This window comes from Dendropsophus ebraccatus, chromosome 7, assembly GCF_027789765.1.
Source record: "Dendropsophus ebraccatus isolate aDenEbr1 chromosome 7, aDenEbr1.pat, whole genome shotgun sequence".
NCBI classification, from domain to species: Eukaryota; Metazoa; Chordata; class Amphibia; order Anura; family Hylidae; genus Dendropsophus; species Dendropsophus ebraccatus.
The window spans coordinates 49,898,260-49,918,902 of record NC_091460.1 but is presented as its reverse complement, the minus strand read 5'-3'; the positions used below and the strand labels follow the sequence as shown (position 1 = coordinate 49,918,902).

The 20,643-nt window shown below is 41.3% G+C and overlaps 1 protein-coding gene across 2 annotated transcripts in view; it reads right to left on the bottom strand.

Moving 5' to 3' along the window:
* Window positions 1-371: 371 nt before the first annotated feature.
* The window catches only part of RBPJ (recombination signal binding protein for immunoglobulin kappa J region), a 49,462-nt gene continuing 29,190 nt past the window's right edge, over window positions 372-20,643 (bottom strand). For both annotated transcript variants that reach the window (XM_069976482.1, XM_069976483.1), the window contains exons 2-11: window positions 18,711-18,749; window positions 15,737-15,832; window positions 10,778-10,943; window positions 10,218-10,392; window positions 9,098-9,235; window positions 7,393-7,505; window positions 7,173-7,313; window positions 5,357-5,512; window positions 3,185-3,288; window positions 372-1,270 (exon numbers count right to left, since the gene is read on the bottom strand). In XM_069976482.1, coding sequence (XP_069832583.1) covers window positions 955-1,270; window positions 3,185-3,288; window positions 5,357-5,512; window positions 7,173-7,313; window positions 7,393-7,505; window positions 9,098-9,235; window positions 10,218-10,392; window positions 10,778-10,943; window positions 15,737-15,832; window positions 18,711-18,749 — 1,444 coding nt within the window. In that variant the 3' untranslated portion in view covers window positions 372-954. The remainder of the gene's footprint in view (window positions 1,271-3,184; window positions 3,289-5,356; window positions 5,513-7,172; window positions 7,314-7,392; window positions 7,506-9,097; window positions 9,236-10,217; window positions 10,393-10,777; window positions 10,944-15,736; window positions 15,833-18,710; window positions 18,750-20,643) is intronic.

The window sequence follows — 20,643 nt, the reverse complement described above, 5'->3', positions numbered from 1 at the left end:
GGGGGGACTACCCGGCGTGGGTCTTCAGTTGTTGCTCTACGAACATTAGGCGTTAGCAATAAGAGATCCTGTTTAGCAACAACTGGAAAGCCACAGGATTACCACTTATGAACTACATCAATAGATGGGTAATGACTGAATAGAAAGTACTATTCATTTACACAGTTTGTATTGCAGGCAAGGTAGAGGCATAATTCTTTTCTTTTTTAAAGCTTTTGCACAAACTTCATATAATCTTAAAAAAATGCTGGCCTTTACAAGGTTTGACATGCCAAAATAAAAAAAAATAAAAAAAACTACAAAAAAAAAATTCCAGCCATTGACCAAAAATATATATATATATATAATTTTTTTTTCTTTTTGTAACTGGAAGATTATGCTAGATTACACAAGTCAGTCTGAGCTTGGAACCAGACTATACTTTAAAGAAAAAAAAAATTCAGAAAAAATAAACTATTTGGTAACAAAAGTGTACTATATGTGGTGATATAAAAAAAAAAAGGTATGGTGAAAATGTACCTTTTACTAAAGCTTATACAAGTTTCTTGGTCCATAAAAACTATATTCATGCACCCTAGTTGAAGGTTTTACCTCCAAGCCACATTCTCTATTTCAGGCCATTAATTTTAGTTTTTTTGTTTCCCCTCCCTAAAAATTAAAATACAGCTAAAAATAGATTTTCAGTGGTGATTTGTATCTACAGAATTTTTACCCATTTATTACTGTGGCTTAAAATTTTTGCTCGGCACTTGCAGTTGAAAAGGTTCAGACGATATGCACAATTATAGAGAAACAGTTTTCCCATGAAAGCTCGAAATTAAATGTTTAAAAAAAAAAAACAAAAAAAAACAAAAGGGGGGAAGAAAAAAAAAAAAAAAAAAAAAAGTTCATTATACATGTCCTTCCATGTAAAAACTTAAAAGTCAGCTGAAGTCCAGGTATAAAAGTTTGTGGTTACGACACTACTGCTGCCGCAGATGACGTGACATTGGTAGAATTTGTGCTGACATTTGTGTAACTTCCCTCGCTGTTCGTGCTTGGATCATTGGAGGCCAGGAGACTTGAGTTGGCTCGCAGGATTGCTCCGGCTGCGCTACAATGAGGCCGAGGTCCAGGCTCCGGGGTGTATGTAAAAGTAAGGCTGGTTGAATATATTATGCCATCGTTCCGGACCAGTGTAACTGGCACCTGCACTGGCTGGCGGACCCACCTCCAGCCCTCTCGAAAAGCGGAAATGTCAGGGACGACACATAACATACTTTCTGCACACCTGGGAAGAGGATACATAACATCATTGCAGTTAGAAAGAAGAATAAAGGAGGCCTTATTCCCTATTTCAATAAAATACTTCTAGATTCTTTACTTTTTCTTTTAACGACAAAGCTGTATAAAGATTCATGCTATTTACACATCAGTGTCAAACCTGCAGCCAATCAGCTGTTGAAAAACTACAATTGACACCGCCAAAGCTTTGGATGTCCAGTCATAATGGGAATTGTAGTTTTGAACATCTGGAGGGACACAGGTTTGACACCACTGCACTACTGTATACAAAGTCATGTACACAGTGGTCCCACATAACCAAATAATGAGCCAACGGCTGGAATGGCACAGCTCCAAAGTATTCCATATGCTGTACATACACCTTTGCTGTATTTTCTGTATTTTTTTTCCACAGAATTCTGCTTTATGTAAAGGCTATGGACACCTTTAACATCTTTACCCCTTAAGGACAGGGCTAATTTTCGTTTTTGCTTTTTCCGCCTTGTGCTTAAAAGGCCATAGCATTTTTACACCTACAGAATCCCCCACTAGACACCAGGGACAGGGGGCACAGTTACTATCCAAATGCAGCTGTCAGCTTTGACAGCTGCATTTGAACAGTTAAATTAGCTGGCCGCGGCGGCTAATACCTGCGGTCCCTGGCTGCACATAGGGACCCTCTCTGTTTACTCTTAAAGGCGGCATGATGGGTATACCAGTCATGCTTCGTTAAGGGGTTAAGGACAGAGCCCAAAATGGCCTTAAGGACCGGTACAATTTTCAGTTTAGAGTTTTCGTTTTTTCCTCCTTGTCTTCTAAGAGCCATAACTGCATTATTTTGTTTTTTTAGGTACTGGGCCAGGTGAGAGCTTGTTTTTTTTTTCAGGAACAGGTGTACTTTGTAATGGCATCTTTTGAGCTACCATATATGATGGAACTCCCAAAATATCATTTAGGGGGTGAAATTGGGACAAAAATACAATTCAGCGAATTTTAGGGGATGTCCATGTTTACGTAATGCGCTTTACAGTAACACTGACATTTTATCTGTATTCTATAGGTCGGCCGGCACACAGCGATATGCATTTTATATAGCTTCTTTAATGTTTTACTATTTTTATTAATAGTAAAACTTTTTATGCAAATAGGTGTGATAACAATGGCCCTTTTTTGACTCTTATAGTGTCTCTATCTTTTCACCTACGGGGCTGTATGAGGTGTCATATTTTGCGCCATGATCTCTAGTTTTTATTGTTACCATATTTGTGTAGATTACACATAATTAATTTTTATTCATTTTATTTTAAATAAAATTTAATAAAAATAATCAATCCTGGTGTTTACCACTTTTTTGTTTACACCGTTCACTGTGCGGAAACCATATTGATTTACTTTAATAGATCAGACGATTACGCACATTACGGTATATAAATATGTATATTTATTTATTTGTGTGTTTTATTTATAAAATGGGAAAGGGTGGGGATTTTTTTTTTTTTTTTCTAAACAATTATGTCCCCTTGGAGAACTTTAACATTTATGCATTACATTAAATACACCGATCATTGCTATAGCATAGCATTGCTCAGTGTAATTTGTGATCATTGCATAGAGCCTGCCTGTGCAGACTCTATACAATGATCGCCAATCTAACTGCCGGGAGGAAGGTAAGAGACCTCTGGCAGTCAGAGTTTTTTTTTTTTTTTTTTAACATATCAGGCATGTCAAAAGGTATTGATTGCAGCAGGTCTCAGAAAGAATGAAAGTAGTTAAAAAGTCCTATGTATCAAAAAAAAAAAATCCCCCCCCCCACTTAAAGCTTCCTAATTTTTTAGGGTTTTTCAATTTTTATATGATCGTTAAAATTGCCTAAAAAAAAACAATCGTGGTACACAGAACATAAATGCAAAGAAAAACATACCTATACATCGTCTCTGCCTCCACATCCCCAAACCAAACTCGCAAATTGGGTGTGAAGTTCTGACCTGTTAGCTCCAACATTGCTACATCTCCACCTCCATTCAGCTGGAAAACAGAACAGGGACAGAAAAATGATTTTAAATTCTTTTGGAGAACTTTATCTGCCTGTAAAACCTCAAAAATCACTAGACAGGACTTAATGGACATGAGTGGACAAAACTTAAAATTCAGTGCAGGCAGGTGCAGGATCATCATGAAGAATCTGTACTTACCCATTCCTGTAGAGCAGCATCACGGCCCACAGACAATCTATACTCATCCGTGCCAACGACCCAGCAACACCGGAGCCCAGAAAAAACTGGAGCCCATAGGGCTTGTGACGCAGCACTGTAAGGACACGGGTAAGTATAGATTTCCGTGAGCGGTACGGAGCACTATGGGGATGGGTAAGTACAGATTCTTTATTATGTTCCTGCACTTCCCTGTCTGCATTGGATTTAAAATTTTGGCTGGACTTCTCCTTTAAAAGAAGGGCAGCATCAGAACAAGAGGTGTTGTCACTACAATTAAAAGGGTTATCCAGTGCTACAAAAACATGGTCACTGTTGCACCACTCGTCTCCAGATTGGGTTGGTTTTGAAACTCAGTTCCATTGAAGTAAATGGAGCTTAAAGCGACTCTGTACCCACAATCTGACCCCCCAAACCACTTGTACCTTCGGATAGCTGCTTTTAATCTAAGATCTGTCCTGCGGTCCGTTTGGCAGGTGATGCAGTTATTATCCAATAAAATTCTTTTAGGGTAGAAACCCACTTGCCGGATCCGCAAGTGGGTTGCGGATCCGCAAGTATTTGCAGCGAGTCTCGCTGCGGTCCTGTCCCTATACTTTCAATGGCAGACAAACACACAGCAGGGATGTACATCCCTCCTGCGAGTTTGTCCGCAGCCCCCCCCCCCCCCCCCTGCCGCCGGAGCTGATACTTTACTTGATCCCGGCTCCGGCGGTTCCCAGTGTCTTCAGCAAGCTGCGTACATCCCTGCTGCGTGTTTGTCTCCCATTGAAAGTATAAGGACAGGATCCGCAGCGAGACTCGCTGCAAATACTTGCTGCGGATCCGGCAAGTGGGTTTCTACCCTTAAACTTACAACCCCGTGCCCTACGGGAGTATCTGTGCCCTAACTTTGCACCTCCCCTCTGTCCCTCCTCCCCACTCTCTTCATCATTAGGAATGCCACTGGAACATTCTCTCCATGCTGAACATTGCTCAGGTCCTTAACGATCCAGCCCATGTGCCGGAATAAACAGGTGGGGAATAGTAGTCAATATGCCTGGAGCATTCCTAATGATGAGGAGGGCAGGGAGGAGGGACAGAAAGGGTGTGCCAGCCTAATGTATACACAATCTAGGCCACTCCCGTAGGGCATGGGGCTGCAAGTTTATAAGTCAATTTTTAGCACAACAACTGCATCACCTGCCAAACGGTCCCCAGGACAGATCTTGGATTAAAAGCCGCTATCTGAAGGTACAAGTGGTTGGGGGGGGGGGGGGGGGGGGGGGGGAGTTAAGTCTCTTTTCTTCTAGAAAATTTTTCAAGAAATACATGACAAAGCAGCAGAAGTGTTGTCGGGCCTGCAGACATGAAGAGGATGTAGTGTGAATGTGGTACTTCTCTCATGCAGTGTAAGGGAGTGTGTCATACCAGCAAAGGGAAAGCCCATTCCGTTTTTAAGAACTGCTGGAAAGTCTGCTGGGGAAAAGAGACTCTAACGGAACCAGGAGGGGCAAAACTTGAAAATAACGCACTAGCAAGGATGCAGCTAGTAAGAACTATAAGTCTGCTTATAGTTTTTTTTTTTTTTTCATTACCTAGTGACAGATACATGTTGCACAGACACGTCAAAAGTTATGATGGGTAAGCCCTAAGTCTGACTGGTATAGTCTACACTCTGACCACCCACCGGCTTCAGAAGTCATTGTATACACCACAGCTCAGTCTTCTCAAGTACAGACTTCCAGCAAATTATACCACGACATACACTCCTCATGACTAGTCTCTCTCGCTCCCCCCTCAGAGCAGTCTGGGACACACTATGAACACCTTACGCTCACATTTCTAAAGCTACCTGTTCAGTTTTGAAGACATTTACAACCCATTTCCCACAGAAGCCTTACCTGAAGACTTTCTACAACAGGCACAGGGGTCACAGGTGCGTGTACGGGTCCCATGCCTTCATAGAACGTGTACTCTGCCTTATCTGTGCTAATGATTGTCCATGAAGCACCGTCATTGATCATCTCTTTGTTTGGCTCTTTGGGGCATGGAGTGGCCTTTTGTTGAGAGCGAAAAAATAACAATTCACATTTACAGAGGTGTAACACTTTATACAACCACAGAGTCAAATGTAAATGACAAAATGGGGAAAGGAAGGAAAAACATGTGACATGGGCAAGATTAGTGGTGGGCGGTGCAGGTTTGATGAAATGGACACCTTGGTGGTGGAACCCATTCAGAATATTAAACTCCACTTCTGTATAATATATTTACTAGGGTCATGTTTTCATCTTGTGCATGGGATATTTTCAATTAATAGACTGGCATATTGCTAAGGTATCAATTTGTAGCTTTTGATGGACCCTGGATGCCTGAACGGTTCTAACTAGAAATCACAAATATAGTTTTTTAAGATCAACTACGCAGAATGATCACTGCATTAGCTGGTGCCTGATAACTTGTTATCAATAACATGAAAACGTGTGGTGGTCACATCATGATCAGCTCTCAGATAATGTGTTGATCTCTCCTCTCCACATCAGAAGGTATTATCTGACAGGGGTAGATGTGGGTCTCTTTGACTGGGAGCAGAATGATGGGGTGTGTTATGGTGCCACTATTTCTAAAACAATTGCACCATGGCATACCAGGATAGACACCAGACAGATCACAGTGTGTCAGGCCACATCTGGTTGATCCAAGAGGCCGGCATCAGAGGGCACATTTGCTATCACAACAACATACCACAGTGGAGAAATCGACCCTGAAGCACAAAAGAGTGCAAGAAATTTCCACAGTAACTATGTGGTGTACCTTACCCTTTCCGGGTTCAATAGCAAAAAAAAAAAAAAAAACAAGAGTTCCCCTTAGACCCTGGCATGAGCTAAGGAAAGACATCAATGGACCTTGGACATGTGGCAGGTGGTTGTTTTTAGTGAAGCATCTTGTTCCCCTCTGGACCATTTGGATGGCCAGGTCTGCATGAAGCAGATCCATCGAGTTTAACAAGCCAGTGGTGCCTTTTCCTGGCATGTCCTTGGATTGTTGGTCATACCACCACAAATCAACGTATAGGGTGACCTGTTAGATGACCATCTGCATCCATAGCTTCAGGAGGTCTTCTCCAACCACAATGCCATCTCAACATTACAGTCCTCCTTGCCATCAGGCTTAGGTCAAAAGGGAGTAGTTAGAGAAACAGAATGAATTCACCACACTGTTTTGCCCCAAACTCACTGGACTGTAACCCCATTGAGCGGATTTGGAAAAGCTGGAAGGGGCTAAAATCTGCATGACATGATGGTGCCGTTGTGGCAGACATGGGTAGAGGACAGTAAAAAAGGGGGTATGTTACCTCGTGGAATCTGTTCCCTGACATCAACAAACCATGACTGCCGAAGCGCTGGACCAACCAGTTGTTGGCTAGGCCTTACTTGTGCAGCGATCATTTAGTGTATATTAATCATACCTTAAACTCCACTTTAAAGTCACAGGAGAGATTACAGCTAAAAATTCCAATATCGGCCATTCCAAATTTCTGGCCTGAAGGGGTCACAAGCAGATGGAGTTGCCCATACTGAAGCCCTGCACACTGTATACCCCTAGTTGAAGTCAATTAAAAAAAAAAATGCCAAGAGCAAGAATGCATAAAACTCCATAATGAATCTCTCTAGTCACTGGGAGTCCTAACCCTAAACATAAGGGAGAAACACTTACTTGAAACTGGATTATTCGTTCCTGAGAAAGGCATAAGTACATTCTCTCTGTGTCCTTCAGGTAGAACGCACATTTGTGGAGCTGAGAAACTGGATCATCTGCATCTAACAAAGCAGTCTGTTTATCCACCTTCCGGATAATCTGTGTAAATACATGAGGAAAATTAAATATATTCCAGATGACGTGTGTTAATCTTTGCAGGTAATAAATGACTACTTACCAGCCTAGGGAGTGCCATGCCAGTAACCGAGCATACAAGTTTTACTGTCTGTCCATAATGTATGTAACCATCCCGCACTGTAAATTCTTCTCCTTCTGATTCATCATCGTCCACTAGAGAAGGCACACAAATAGCTTACAATTATGCTTGTGATCATTGTAAAAGTTCCTCTCTTTATATCCCCACTACTACTACTACACACTTGTATTCTAGCATTTTAGTGTACCTGCCACTTTAAAAAAAATAAATAAATCAGATCGGGAAGAGAACGTGCTCAGAAAGCACCTTTCCACACTGGTTCTAACAATCGTGGGGGGGTTTAACATCCAGACCCAAACCAATCTGAACTTTTGACATTCCCTAGGACAGAGATGGGGAACCTTCGGCCCCCCATCTCTTCCCCAGGGCATGGCAAGTTTTTTTTTAACCCTTAGGAGGACCGGGCCAATTTAAATTTTTGCGTTTTCGTTTTTCCCTTCTTGTGCTCAAAAGGCCATAGCACTTGCATTTTTTCACCTAGAAACCCACATGAGCCCTTATTTTTTGCGCCACTAATTGTACTTTGCAATGACAGGCTGAATTTTTTCATAAAGTACACTGCGAAACCAGAAAAAAAAAAAAAAAAAAAAAAAAAAAAAAAAAAAAAAAAAAAAAAAAAAAAAAAATCGCTCTATTCCCAGGCTTATAGCGCTTTTATCCTTTGGTCTATGGGGCAGTTTGAGGTGTCATTTTTTTGCGCCATAATGTGTACTTTCTATCGGTACCTTGATTGCGCATATAAGACTTTTTGATCGCTTTTTATTACAATTTTTCTGGTTTTGATGCGACCAAAAATACGCAATTTTGCACTTTGTTTTTTTTTTTTGGCGCTTACGCCATTTACCGTGCGAGATCAGGAATGTGAATAATTAATAGTATGGGCGACTACGCATGCGGCGACACCAAACATGTTTGTTTATTTATTTATTTATTAATTTTTATTTATAACATGGAAAAAAGGGGGGTGATTCTGACTTTTATTAGGGGAGGGGGATTTTTTTTTTATTGATAACACTTTTTTACTTTTACACTTATACTAGAAGCCCCCCTGGGGGACCTTCTATTATAGGTGCACTGATCTCTCATTGAGATCTATGCTGCATATATATACAGCATAGATCAATGAGATAGGCACAGATTGCTTCCAGCCGCTGCAGCCGGAAGCAATCAAGTGCAGAGCCGGGATCAGCGCCATTACGGCGCAGACCCCGGACGGAGTAAGATGTGTGGATCGCTGCTCCGGGACAACGTCCCGGAGGAGCGATCCACCCCACTATACACCAGGGATGGCTGCATTCAAATAATCAGATGCAGCTGTCAACTTTGACAGCTGCATCCGATTACTATATTAGCGGGCACATCGATCGGACTGTGCCCGCTAATAGCCGCGGTCTGGAGCTAAGAGCGGCACCGGGGACCGCGGCGGTTCAGAGCGTGGCCCCGCTCTGAACACATGGAGGCGGCCCTGGACGTACGGGTACGTCCACGGTCGCCTAAGGGTTAAAAAAAAAAAAAAAAAATGTAACAGCACCCGTGTCCACTTGTCAAGTAAAGCACAAAAGTGTCTAAAACAAAAAATAAATCTAGGTAATGCCACTAGTATTTTGGTGTTATTTGCTGCCTCGTATCAGGATGTGCCATGACAGAAATACAACACAGCACTTACAAAGGTGGATATAAAACGCTCCCCATTGTTGCGAACTGGCATGGAAATTTCCACCTTCGACGTGTAAATATCTTGTACTGACCGTCTGTGATCGCAGGCGGTTGAATAGTGCCACTTTTGTCCCTGATGCAATACATACTGCAAGAAAGAACATGCCAGACAGAAAATACGTCACCTCCAAGAAGTTTCAAAGATAAGAAATATTTTTTACTGAATGACTCAAACATGAATACACACCGGTCACAAAGAAAATATAGTTATCTCTGCCTAAATGAAATAATCAAAGGCCAACACACTTACATTTGTCATCCAGTTTGAAATGAGAGAAGAGGGCCAAGGTTTATGTATTACATGGTTACAGTAGTCTCTAACAACTCCCCTCCATTTATTCGCCCGTGTGATTCCCAACATATCTGTACCTCAGAAAAACCGCTCTAAAATTCCTGGCCACTAGGTGTCTCAGCCATCTGCTGTTCACAACTTAAAGGGATTATCCAGCGCAACAGAAACATGGCCACTTTTTCCCCTCTCTTGTCTCGAGATTGATGGAACGGAGTTTGAAACCCCACCCAAAGTAAATGGAACTTAATTGCAAACCACACCTGAACTGGAGACAAGAGAGGGGGGGGGGGGAAATGGCCATGTTTCTATAGCGCTGGATAACCCCTTAAACATGTGATATGTGTAGGAGAGGAGCCTGAGAAAGCCTAGGAATAGATTGGAATCTCTTGTGTGCAGGGCCTTTATTCCTCATGTTTGACTTGATGGCTAAATGTGTATCCTGTCTACAATTCTGAGGGTACATTTATGGATAATTGTGAAATGCAGCATAATATATAGGCGTCATATAGATAATTATTTATTCCAGAAAGGTAAATCAAGGCTTTTCTCTCATCTCTCACTACCCAGAAAGCTTTTGGCAGCTGCCCCTTGTGTAAATTCTGGTCCTGACATATGCATATGGTGACCTTTAGTCTCCGACATCAGCTGCTATAATAAGTTCCCTATTTGAGAGATGCATACGCCACGGACAATTTTACAGGAAATCAACTAAAATACAACCGTGTTTCTGGAGTGTGTGAGGAAACCAGACATAGAAGGGTAAACCGCTTATACTTACAGTCTGCATTTTTCAGCGACTGCTTCTTTTTTGATGGCTTAGAGATAACCTTGATACGTTTGCTTAGGAACACGCCAATGTCGTCACTATTCCCATAGAACATTTTCACCGATAACATGAAGTGCTTCCTCTTGTCTGAGTCAGATATGTACAGGGTTTTGGCAGTGCAATAGTTCTGGAGGGGGAAAATAGCACATTTTGGTAAATACAATACTACAGTAATAGTTTTTATTTAATTTTGCTTTTCACACGTAGCGAACTGAAATCAATCCACAAGAGACCACTTTTTTGTGATGGATGTTTGGACTCTCATTGAATCCACACATGGGATAGCCCCTTTAGAATATGTTCACACAGCGTGGATGTGCAGTCAACTGTATTTCGGCAGGCCAGAAGTTAGTTTGTTGGCTAACTGCTAGCCCCATTATACAGGGCAATATCGCCTGTACAGCCAATAATGGCTCTGTGTAATAAAAGACTGGGCGAGCCTGCCATGCAAGTTTCCTCCCCTCCATTAGAAGTGCCCAGGAAGTCTTGTCATCACATAACCCATCACTTACCTTTCCTTCCAGGTTCAGCTGCTGCATCTCTTGCTCGCTGTTCCCAATGCCAATGAAGGCACAGGGCTGGGATTCCTGCTCAGAGCAGCCATCTCTTTCCATCTGTTCTTTCTTTTTCTTCCAACCACTGCCCATGAGATAAACACAAGGGGGAGGGCAAAAGAACCTGCAAGGGGTTAAAAGCATTATGTCAGAGTATAGAAAGGCAGTCTGCTCTATATGCATTGATAAAGGAGCAGAAGAATATCTGTAAATTACTGTATACAGTGTATGTATATGAATCTACATATGAACTGTATTACATGGCAGCATGGCCTCGGCATAATCACTGCTGTCTAGTATAATACAAACCATTCTTATGTAGGATATTGTACAAGTCAAAGTAGCACTATTTGGCTAAAGGACAAAAAATGTGAATTTCTGGTCAGCAAATAATTTTTTAGTTTAACCACTAGGTGGCACACTTGTTCAAATGTTTAATCTGGAAATTTCACTCTGATCAGGAACGTTTCAAAAGCTATTTTGCAATTCAAACCAAAATAATAAAAAGTAAAAAAACAATTACCATGAAACCATGTATGACAGACATCACAAAGTGGCATCCATCATGATTATACATCAGACATATACATCAAGGACTCCCCCTGGTGTATACATGCGACAGTAGCCACTAACAGAGTGAAATCACCCTTACTTATCCTGGAAATGTACGAGCAAAGAGACAACGCGTTGGCGTGCAGATGCCACAGATTTAGTTTTAAAGCATTTACACCTGTAATAACTTGTCAGCATAACTTTCAGTGGATGTAAGTGGGGCTTCTCTGAACCCATCACTATACAGGTTATCCCAGTATTAGTATTGTGTTTTCACCCCCGCCCCCGAAATTAGGTCTAGTAAAAAAAATAACTTCTTTCCTTTTATTGAATGTAGCGAGGAGCTGAATGGAATAGCACAGACTTTATTCCATCCAACAAAACCAGCCACACACTTTTGGCCTCTGTCGCGTAAAGGGGGGTCTCGGGATCTGTATAACATGTGCAGCGACCAGTCCCAGTATTCAGCTGTACATTGTTTAACACAGTGTGACCACTGCCTAAGAAACGAGTAACACAATAGGGTTCTTAGAAAATGTATTAACTTAAAATGGTGTGAATAAGCCCTGCCCAATAGGATATGTCCATGTGTGTCTATGAAAGCAGAAATATAAAACAGGTAAAGAGACAAAATACAGAACTAGTAAATATAATACAGCTAGAAATGTAGAAAAAGAGATAGAATCCAGGGCTTAAACAATTGCTGATCTTACCTGTAACTAGTGCATGGATATTAAGAATGAATAAATATACTATATCTATATATATTTAGTTGTAACTATGTACAATATAGATAGATAGACAGGCAGACAGACAGACACATACACACACGTGTATGAAAGCATTGTCTCATTTTAATGCTTGAAAAAGAATCATTTTAGCTGTTGGAAACCAACAAACAAGACTAGAAAACCTCGAAAAACTTCCCTCCACGTGGTAGCAGTCATTGTGAAAGTGTCTTGCCGTATAATGAGTAAGGCCACATTCACACTATGAGTTGTGGTGATGTACACAATCTGCAGCTCACCCCACTAACAATGCATGGGGCATTGTTTACAAGCTCCACTGACCTCTAAGCCGTCCCACTCACATACATGTAACACGCAGAGCTTCACCTACACAGTAGAGAAGCAATGGCAGACAACCCTGCCTGGCACCCTCCCAGGATGACGGCCATTCTCCTCACACGCAATGAATAACAAGCTGCGGCAGTGCTGCCCCCGGCTGCTTTTACAATTCACACACAAAATAAAAGATGAAGCTCGGGGCTTCTGTGCGCTCACAAAACTACAATTCAATGAGACAAACATAAAGCAGGCGGAGGAATTTACAGCCAGCCATGTCTGAGTTACCCAGTCCCAGGTGGCAATACGCCGCACAAACCCCCCCGCTGTGTTAACTATTTCAGAACCAGGACCACCACCTATCCCTATAGGTAGCAGGCCTAGCTGAGCATTCTGCAGTATAATGGTTATCAGTACGAGTTTCTTATAGTGGCTTTTATTCCGTGTTTTCTTTCTGTGGGTAAGCTGGCTACAGTTACAGCACTAATAGAAAGTCTATAGAGGCTTCCCCATTCCAGCCCAGTCACCGGGATATAGGACACGTGCCTGGGTGGGGCAAGTGCTAGGGATTCTGCAGTTTTCTCAAAGTATTACTTATAAGAGACCTCATGGCTTTATATTTACATTGCTCGTCCATGCATCTGGTCCAGGTCATATGCTGCCCATACATATACAATAGTGCTTAGCTAAATGTTGACAGCTATGGCTACAGATTCTCCCATATACACTGAGCTAAGTGTGTATGGGCGCTGAATGACAGGAGGTTACTGCCAGACACTTCTGATAGCAGCTGATCCTTCAGAGAGAAAAAGATCAGGCAGCTTAAAAGGGTAGTCCAGCGAAAATCTTTTTCTTTCAAATCAACTAGTGCTAGAAAGTTAAACAGATTTGTAATTTACTTCTATTTAAAGGGGTTATCCAGCGCTACAAAAACATGGCCACTTTTCCCCCTTCTGTTGTCTCCAGTTCAGGTGTGGTTTGCAATTAAGCTCCATTTACTTCAATGGAACGGAGTTTCAAAACCCCACCCAATCTGGAGACAACAGTAGGCCGTGTTTTTTGTAGCACTGGATAACCCCTTTAAAAGTCTGAAGTCTTCCAGCACCTATTCGCTACTAAATGTACTGGAGGAAATGTTTTATTTTCAGTCTGACACAGTGCTCTCTGCTGACATCTCTGGCCGAGACAGGAACTCTGTGTCTGACTGAGAATAAAACACTTCCTGCATGACATACAACAGCTGATAAGTATGGGAAGAGATTCTTGAGATTCTTAAATAGAAGTAAATTACAAATTTACATACCTTTCTGACATCAGTTGATTTGAAAAAGATTTTCGCTGGACAACCCCTTTAAAAGACTGATGTTGAGCCCCGCCTGTTCAATAGATGGCAAGTACTGAACATTCTGCCAAAATTGGAGGTTTTGGCCATCACTACATTATCAGGATTAGAAAAATATAGCGGATTTCTTCAAAAGCAGCGCTGCTCTATTCTGCCGTGAACAGAGTAGAGTTGTAAAACCACACACAACCTGAGGGCAAGAGTGGCGCAGTTTTTACAAGAAAGCGGCCAGGATTTCCAAAACTTAAACAGCTCTGGTATCACCCATTAGGTAAATTGGGTGTGTGACAATGAGGTAGGCACATTTAAATTAATTATTAATTTTCCTGAAAAGATTTTACATCCATCCAGTGGATCAGAGGGGGTATGACCACAAGGACCCCCACCACATACAAATACAAGGGTCCTGTGTACTTCAATAAAGTGGCAGCTGGACATACATGCTACTGCACCATTCAACTATAGGAGCCTTTAAAAGTAGTACCACCTATCACCTATTCTTTCACCCCAATCCTATAGCCCTGTGAGTAGGGAGCACAAATCCTTGTATCCGTATATGAGGCAGGACTCCTAGAGCCTGGTGTGTATGAAGCAGGAATCATAGAGCATTATCTGAACATTTATGCAGCAGACGTACATAAATTCAATACACTGTGTGGTGCCTTACATGAATACATGATCGATATAACAGAATACAAAGAATTCCTCCAGCAGTGCCAGAACACTGGAAATAGTTTCCCAGCACAAAGGAAAGATCAATGGAATTGTCCTACAAGTCAATGTAATGGATTAGGTGACGTGGGGTCTACAACATCAGAATGTGTTTTTCCCGGATGTAAAAATGTGTGTAATATTAGGAAAGTTACAGATGGGTAATACCTTCATTCCCCCCACAAGATAAGAATATAATAAAAAATAAAAAAAAATGATAATACTAGTGTGTGTGTATATATATTTATTTATTTATTTATTTATGTATTTATTTCAACATACAATGTTCCTTTCTGGACCATCGTAACTTGAGACCAGACTCAACATACAATGCTACAGACAGTGAGGATCTGCAGCACATGTAAATAACCAGATGATCAACCAATGAAACTGGCAAATTTTACTGATAAAGCCCCAGTATTACGGAAATGCATGCACTGGTTGGCTGTCTAGTAGTGATTCTTCAGTATAGTGTGGTACATGTCCCGTGCTGCATAGAATTTTGGTCTCAACATACAATATTTTCAACATACAATGGTCGCCCTGGAACCAATTAATATTGAATGTTAAAGGGACTACAGTGTATGTCTGTATGCATACATACATACATACATACATAGATACCCCAAAAATGGAAAAATGCATCAGAAATCCAACCTGCTTGACTGGTCTCTCCTGGGACATCTAATTTTAAGGTTAAGAGTTTGAAGACCCCCATACACATTAGATCATTGGCGTGTTTTAACACCTTTGTCCCAGTTTGTACAGTCAGCTTTATAATATACTTATCTATATATCAGGCTGTCCACATCTCCTGTTTGGTTTCCTGTCTTATTATGCAGGTACCGCCCCCTAGTGCTCATCTCAAAAACGAGACTTGCATAGAGCTGGAATAAAGGGGTTATCCAGGCTAATAAACACATGGCCATTCACTTTCTGAATCAGCAACACTTGTCCTTAGTTTGGATGTGCAGCTCCACTGAAGTGAATGGAGCTGAACTGTAGTATCACACAAAACATGAGGACAAGGGTGGTACGGTTTTTGAATGAAAATAGCTGTGATTTTCTTCTAATCCTGGATAACCCCTTTAATACAGTCGAGATCCCCCTCTATGACTTATGGGTGTGTGAACAGAGGCCATCTCATATTATAGTGGACAAGAAATTAAAAGAATTTGCTGAAAGTAAATATAACCACTGTCTACTAGACATTTTGCCATGTATGACACCAGTTTCACCGCTACTAACCTTTTCTCATTGCCATAGGACTTCTGTGCAACTTTAGCATGTAGGATAAGTACGGTCTGATCGCCCCGCTCTTTTAAATAGTTACGCATTGCTTCTCTGAAAGAAGAAAAAGAAAAATGTTTAAAATAAATAAATAAATAAAAAATCAATAAAAAAGGCAGACATTATAGAAAGTTCAATTTGCTACAAGTGAAGTTTTTTTTTGCCTTTCTATGGGAGGCTTGCCTAGGAGAACAACAATAGTAGTCCCCAGCATTCAGCGTGTTGTGGAGATGCAATCTGTACCTCTTTGCTGTGGTTTCTACAACCACCGCCTTGTGCTGCTGAAGGCATCGGGACACATGCCTCTCTTCTTCTACTCAGCTTTGTGGCTCAGAAAATTCTCACCTAGTTACAGATCTTCTCACAAAAATCACCACAAGCTATCCGGTGATTCCACTGCTCCGGCTAGCAACTCGATTATAAGGCGGTTGTGTGTGACAAAGCAAATTGCTGACTGCAAGGTGATATGGTTCACAGAGAACATTACTTACAGCAGTGTTCCCCAAAACAGAGGAGGCAAAACTACAGATACAATTCTAACTTTAGCCATCACTAGGGGGCGATAAAAAGCTTTGTGCATACTGGTACTTCACCATTCCCCCCTCCCAAACAGAAATAAATAGCATTTTAAAACCATAAAATTCCACTATCTTGAAGGGGCACTATGAATGTTTTGGTACAATCCTACCTTAGGGATCCCAAAATGAAGAAACAGAGGTCCATTTTGGGGATTGGTGAGGATCACGGTATTCAGAGCCTCCCCAGTATGTAAGTAAAGGTCTTACAGATCAGTGAGGGTCTAATCCCATCACAAGAACAGGGTCCCCCGGGCCCCCATGTGAATGAAGCAGCAACCATGCATGCTGCTGCTATGGCTTTCTTCCTCATGGCTGCTCACATTACCTACAGCAGTGTCTTCAGGGCTCTGGGTTTCCAGTGGTTGCATAACTACAACTTCCATCATGTCCTGGTATCATTAATGGAAGCTGTTGTAGTTTTGTAACTAGTAGAAACACTGCCCTACATTCACCATTAAGCTCTATTCACTTTCCAGTCAGTGAGTGGTAGGGCATATGTTCACAGCGGACCTCCCTTCTTGTGACCATTGGATCACCACAAACTACAGACTTTAAGGGGTTAGCCGGCATTAGAAAAACATGGCCACTTTCTTCCAGAGATGACATGACGCTTGTCCCCAGTTCAGGTGTGGCTTGCAATTAACTTCAATGGAACAGAGTTGCAAAACCTGCACCCAAACTGGAGAAAGTGGCCATGTTTTTCTAATGCTGGATAAGCCCTTTAATGTGCTCTACTATGGATGGAGGAATCACATCTTGGGATAATCCTTTAAGGCTTGGCTTGTATAGTGACATTAAGATAATCTATTTATCCATGTAGTAACGCTGCACACCAAGCACAAAAGTGATCAAGACACAATTGTCACAAATCATACACAACTTTGCCATCATAAGCTGCGACGTAAGTCATGTGATGTGCCCGCAGTCAGCAGCCAAAATGTAAATGTAAAAATAGTTGTGTAACAGCAAGTTGAAGACAAATGATTTGTCACATGTCCAAAGCGGCCATATAATGCTATCCTAATACCCACTACAGCTTACTATGCAGAATGGACAACGGCCATGATCAATGCTAAGACTCAGCATTCTGCACTACTAATAATAGTCACACTCTGACCTAGGTGCCCTGTTTAAGGATGTGGCTCCATGGTGCACAAAGAACAACAAATAGACCTGTTAGTTCCCCCTCCGCGCTATGATGCCCACTGCACTGTTGAACCGGGCAGAACTTGCGTAACAAAGATCTATAGGAAATGGCAACCACATACACATAGCAACCAAGCAAAATATTGTTATGTACGTTTTTGGGAAGTTGGTTTTCTTTATAGGACACACACAAATATTATATATATTATATATATATAGTGAAGGTCAGAACCCACTGGGGGCTTTGCTGGCACATACTAATGTAGCAGGGTATGGGGTGTGGTACTTAAACAAGAAGACCCCCTTAACAGGGAAAAAAAAAGTGCTAACCGAGACAAATATCAGGTGGAATATCTTACAAAAAGTCTGACATTCAAGAGATAAAGTCCATACGCTGACACCACAAAAAACTTTCGGTATCATTGTCATTGTGACTTTTCTCATCACAAGGGTATATGAAAGGAACATCTGGCAGGAGGGAAGGTTTCACACTCCAAGGAGCACAACCAAAACTACCAGCTCTGAAAACACAAACAATAGCTGCCATATCTAGAATTAAAAAATATTAATGGTGTTATGGCCGGCTGCTTTATGTCACATATTATGGAAATTTTGCCACAAGTGTCTGCATCGCCCGCCCCCCCAAAAACAACTTTTTTACACCATGTCATGTTTTTACACCAGTCCTACATCAGGAGTCCTAATGTACTGACACAGCATCAGGTCAGTAGTGCAAAGACTAACAGTTTGGGAGCTCCAAGCATCATAATGAATGACGCTGAGAGTTCCAAATTCAAGACCATAGCACATCATGCTTGCATGGACCATACAGAACAAGTGAACGCCCCCTAAAGGTGCTGCTGCACTGCATTTGTACTGTTCCTCAGAACTGGAGGAAAGCAAAAGTGTAAGCAAAGTGATGGTAAGAATACCCCTGTAATATAATAGGCTTTACAGAGTAATAAGTGACCCCTTCACACAGACAGGGGCTTATGTAAGTCTGAGCAGTCATGTTTACTGCAAACCACACTCTATGGAGCACAAAAACATGGGTGGGAATAGACCAACGTGTGAAAGTAAAAGTCTCATACTTCGCATGCAACCTCAGCACCTGTGATCTCATGAAGGTGTCAAAAAGGGTTCTCAAATTGTTTTTATATAAGCTTTAATGTTTATCAGACAAATAGGAAATGGCAGATGAGGTTTACCTTGTGAGGCGTTTGGGTTGAGGCCGCTCCCCAAACTTCCTGTAAAACAATAAGAAAAATAAGTGATTATTGTCAAAAAACAACAAAAAACACTGGCAAAGTGACAAATGTTTTTGGTTTAACTATTTTTAAAGAAAAGATCTAAAGAACACCATATTTATCAGTAAAAGGTGATCATAGGTGTACAAAACCAACTAGTGATTCGGACATCACTGTAAATGGGAGAAGCAAGACTCCCAACATTTACACTGGTACAATGCCCCGAGCAAAGGTGCTCAGCGTTTTCTGGACCCCAATTGGACAAGCAGGAAATACTGGCAACCAATGTGACCAGTGATTGGCTGCACTTGTTGACATGTAAACCCGGGCACTGGCCATGGCAGGGAACTAAGCAGATTATTTTTTTGTTTTTTTTTGTTTTTACACCGTTGCTATTGATGGCCAGCTGCTTTTACCACAGATTATCTAGTTGGGGCAGTCATTGTGTTTAATACAAGAAATACAAGCCCTGAGGGCAGTGCAGAACTATCTGTCATGGCAGAGTGATGGTGTGCTGTCTCAGGTGACCTGTCCTCTGGGTATCTAAATCCAAGATTAGATACAAGAGAGTGAAAGGAAAAAGGATATATGGGCCTATCTTGTTAATGCAAAGAGTATACAAAGCTGATAAGACAAGGATCGGCTGCTTTGAGAAACCTATCATTTTATAAACAGATTGGTTAAGATGTCTCGTCCTACTAAAACATAGAGAGATAACACAAAGCATAACCTTCCTATGTGAAGCTATCAGCAGGCTGTGTATGGGTGTATGTCGTCAGCTCATGGACACATCATAGTACTGAGGTAGGATGACTCCCAGGGCTTGGCATTACTGGAACAATGAGTGCACTACCCACCAGGTAAGGGGCTCAGGGTGACATATAGGCAAGTGGTATACAGTTACTGAATATTATGGACTACAGATGGCAAAGCCTGAATGGGGCTGTAGTGTCTGACCCTGTGTATATGCCATGACTGTCCCAGATAGAAATACCTAATATCTAAATCACAGATACAGTGAGGATCCAAAATCCTACCTAGACCTAACAGACGCACAGAAATGTTTGGGACATATAGATCTTGCTCCCCTTTACAAATGTATAGTTTATATTGGCTTACTCATGCAACTTATATGTCCATAGCCTGGGAAATGGTAAGGCAAGTCATAGGTGACGACATGTTACAACTGGGGAACGATGAGGTTTTTTGGTTTTTTTTTTTGTGCTTGGTTTCTGGTTAACCTACACTGTCCCAAATATGCAATGACGTATAATAGAAAAAGCAAACACAGACCACAACGCTATAATATTCTCATCTTTGAGGACAGAGATTTACATGTTTTTTGTTAAATTAACCCTTCAGAGTGACTACATTCTCTCCATTTACAGAGCAGCATACCCTAAGGTAACTAATCGTACTTTGCAATGACAGGCTTAATTTTTGCATAAAGTATGATGTGTGTGGTGAAATTGAAAAAAAAAACAAAAAACCTTTTTTTAATTTGGGCAGGTTTCATGCTTACGCCGTTCGCCCTAGGTTAAACAGACTTGTTTTACATGTTCCTTAAGTTAGTACGGTTACAACGATGTGCAACTTATTTTATTTGATGGCTTTTAAAAAATTAAAACCTTTTTTTTTAAAAAATAAATGTTCCTTAAAATCGCTCCATTCCCAGGCTTATAGCGTTTTTATCCTTTGGTCTATTGGGCTGTATGAGGTGTCATTTTTTGCGCCATGATGTGTTCTTTCTATCGATACCTTGATTGCGCATATGCGACTTTTTGATCACTTTTTATTACAATTTTTCTGGGTTTGATGCGACTAAAAATGCACAATTTTGCACTTTTGGAATTTTTGGCGCTTCCGTCATTTACCGTACGAGATCAGGAATTAA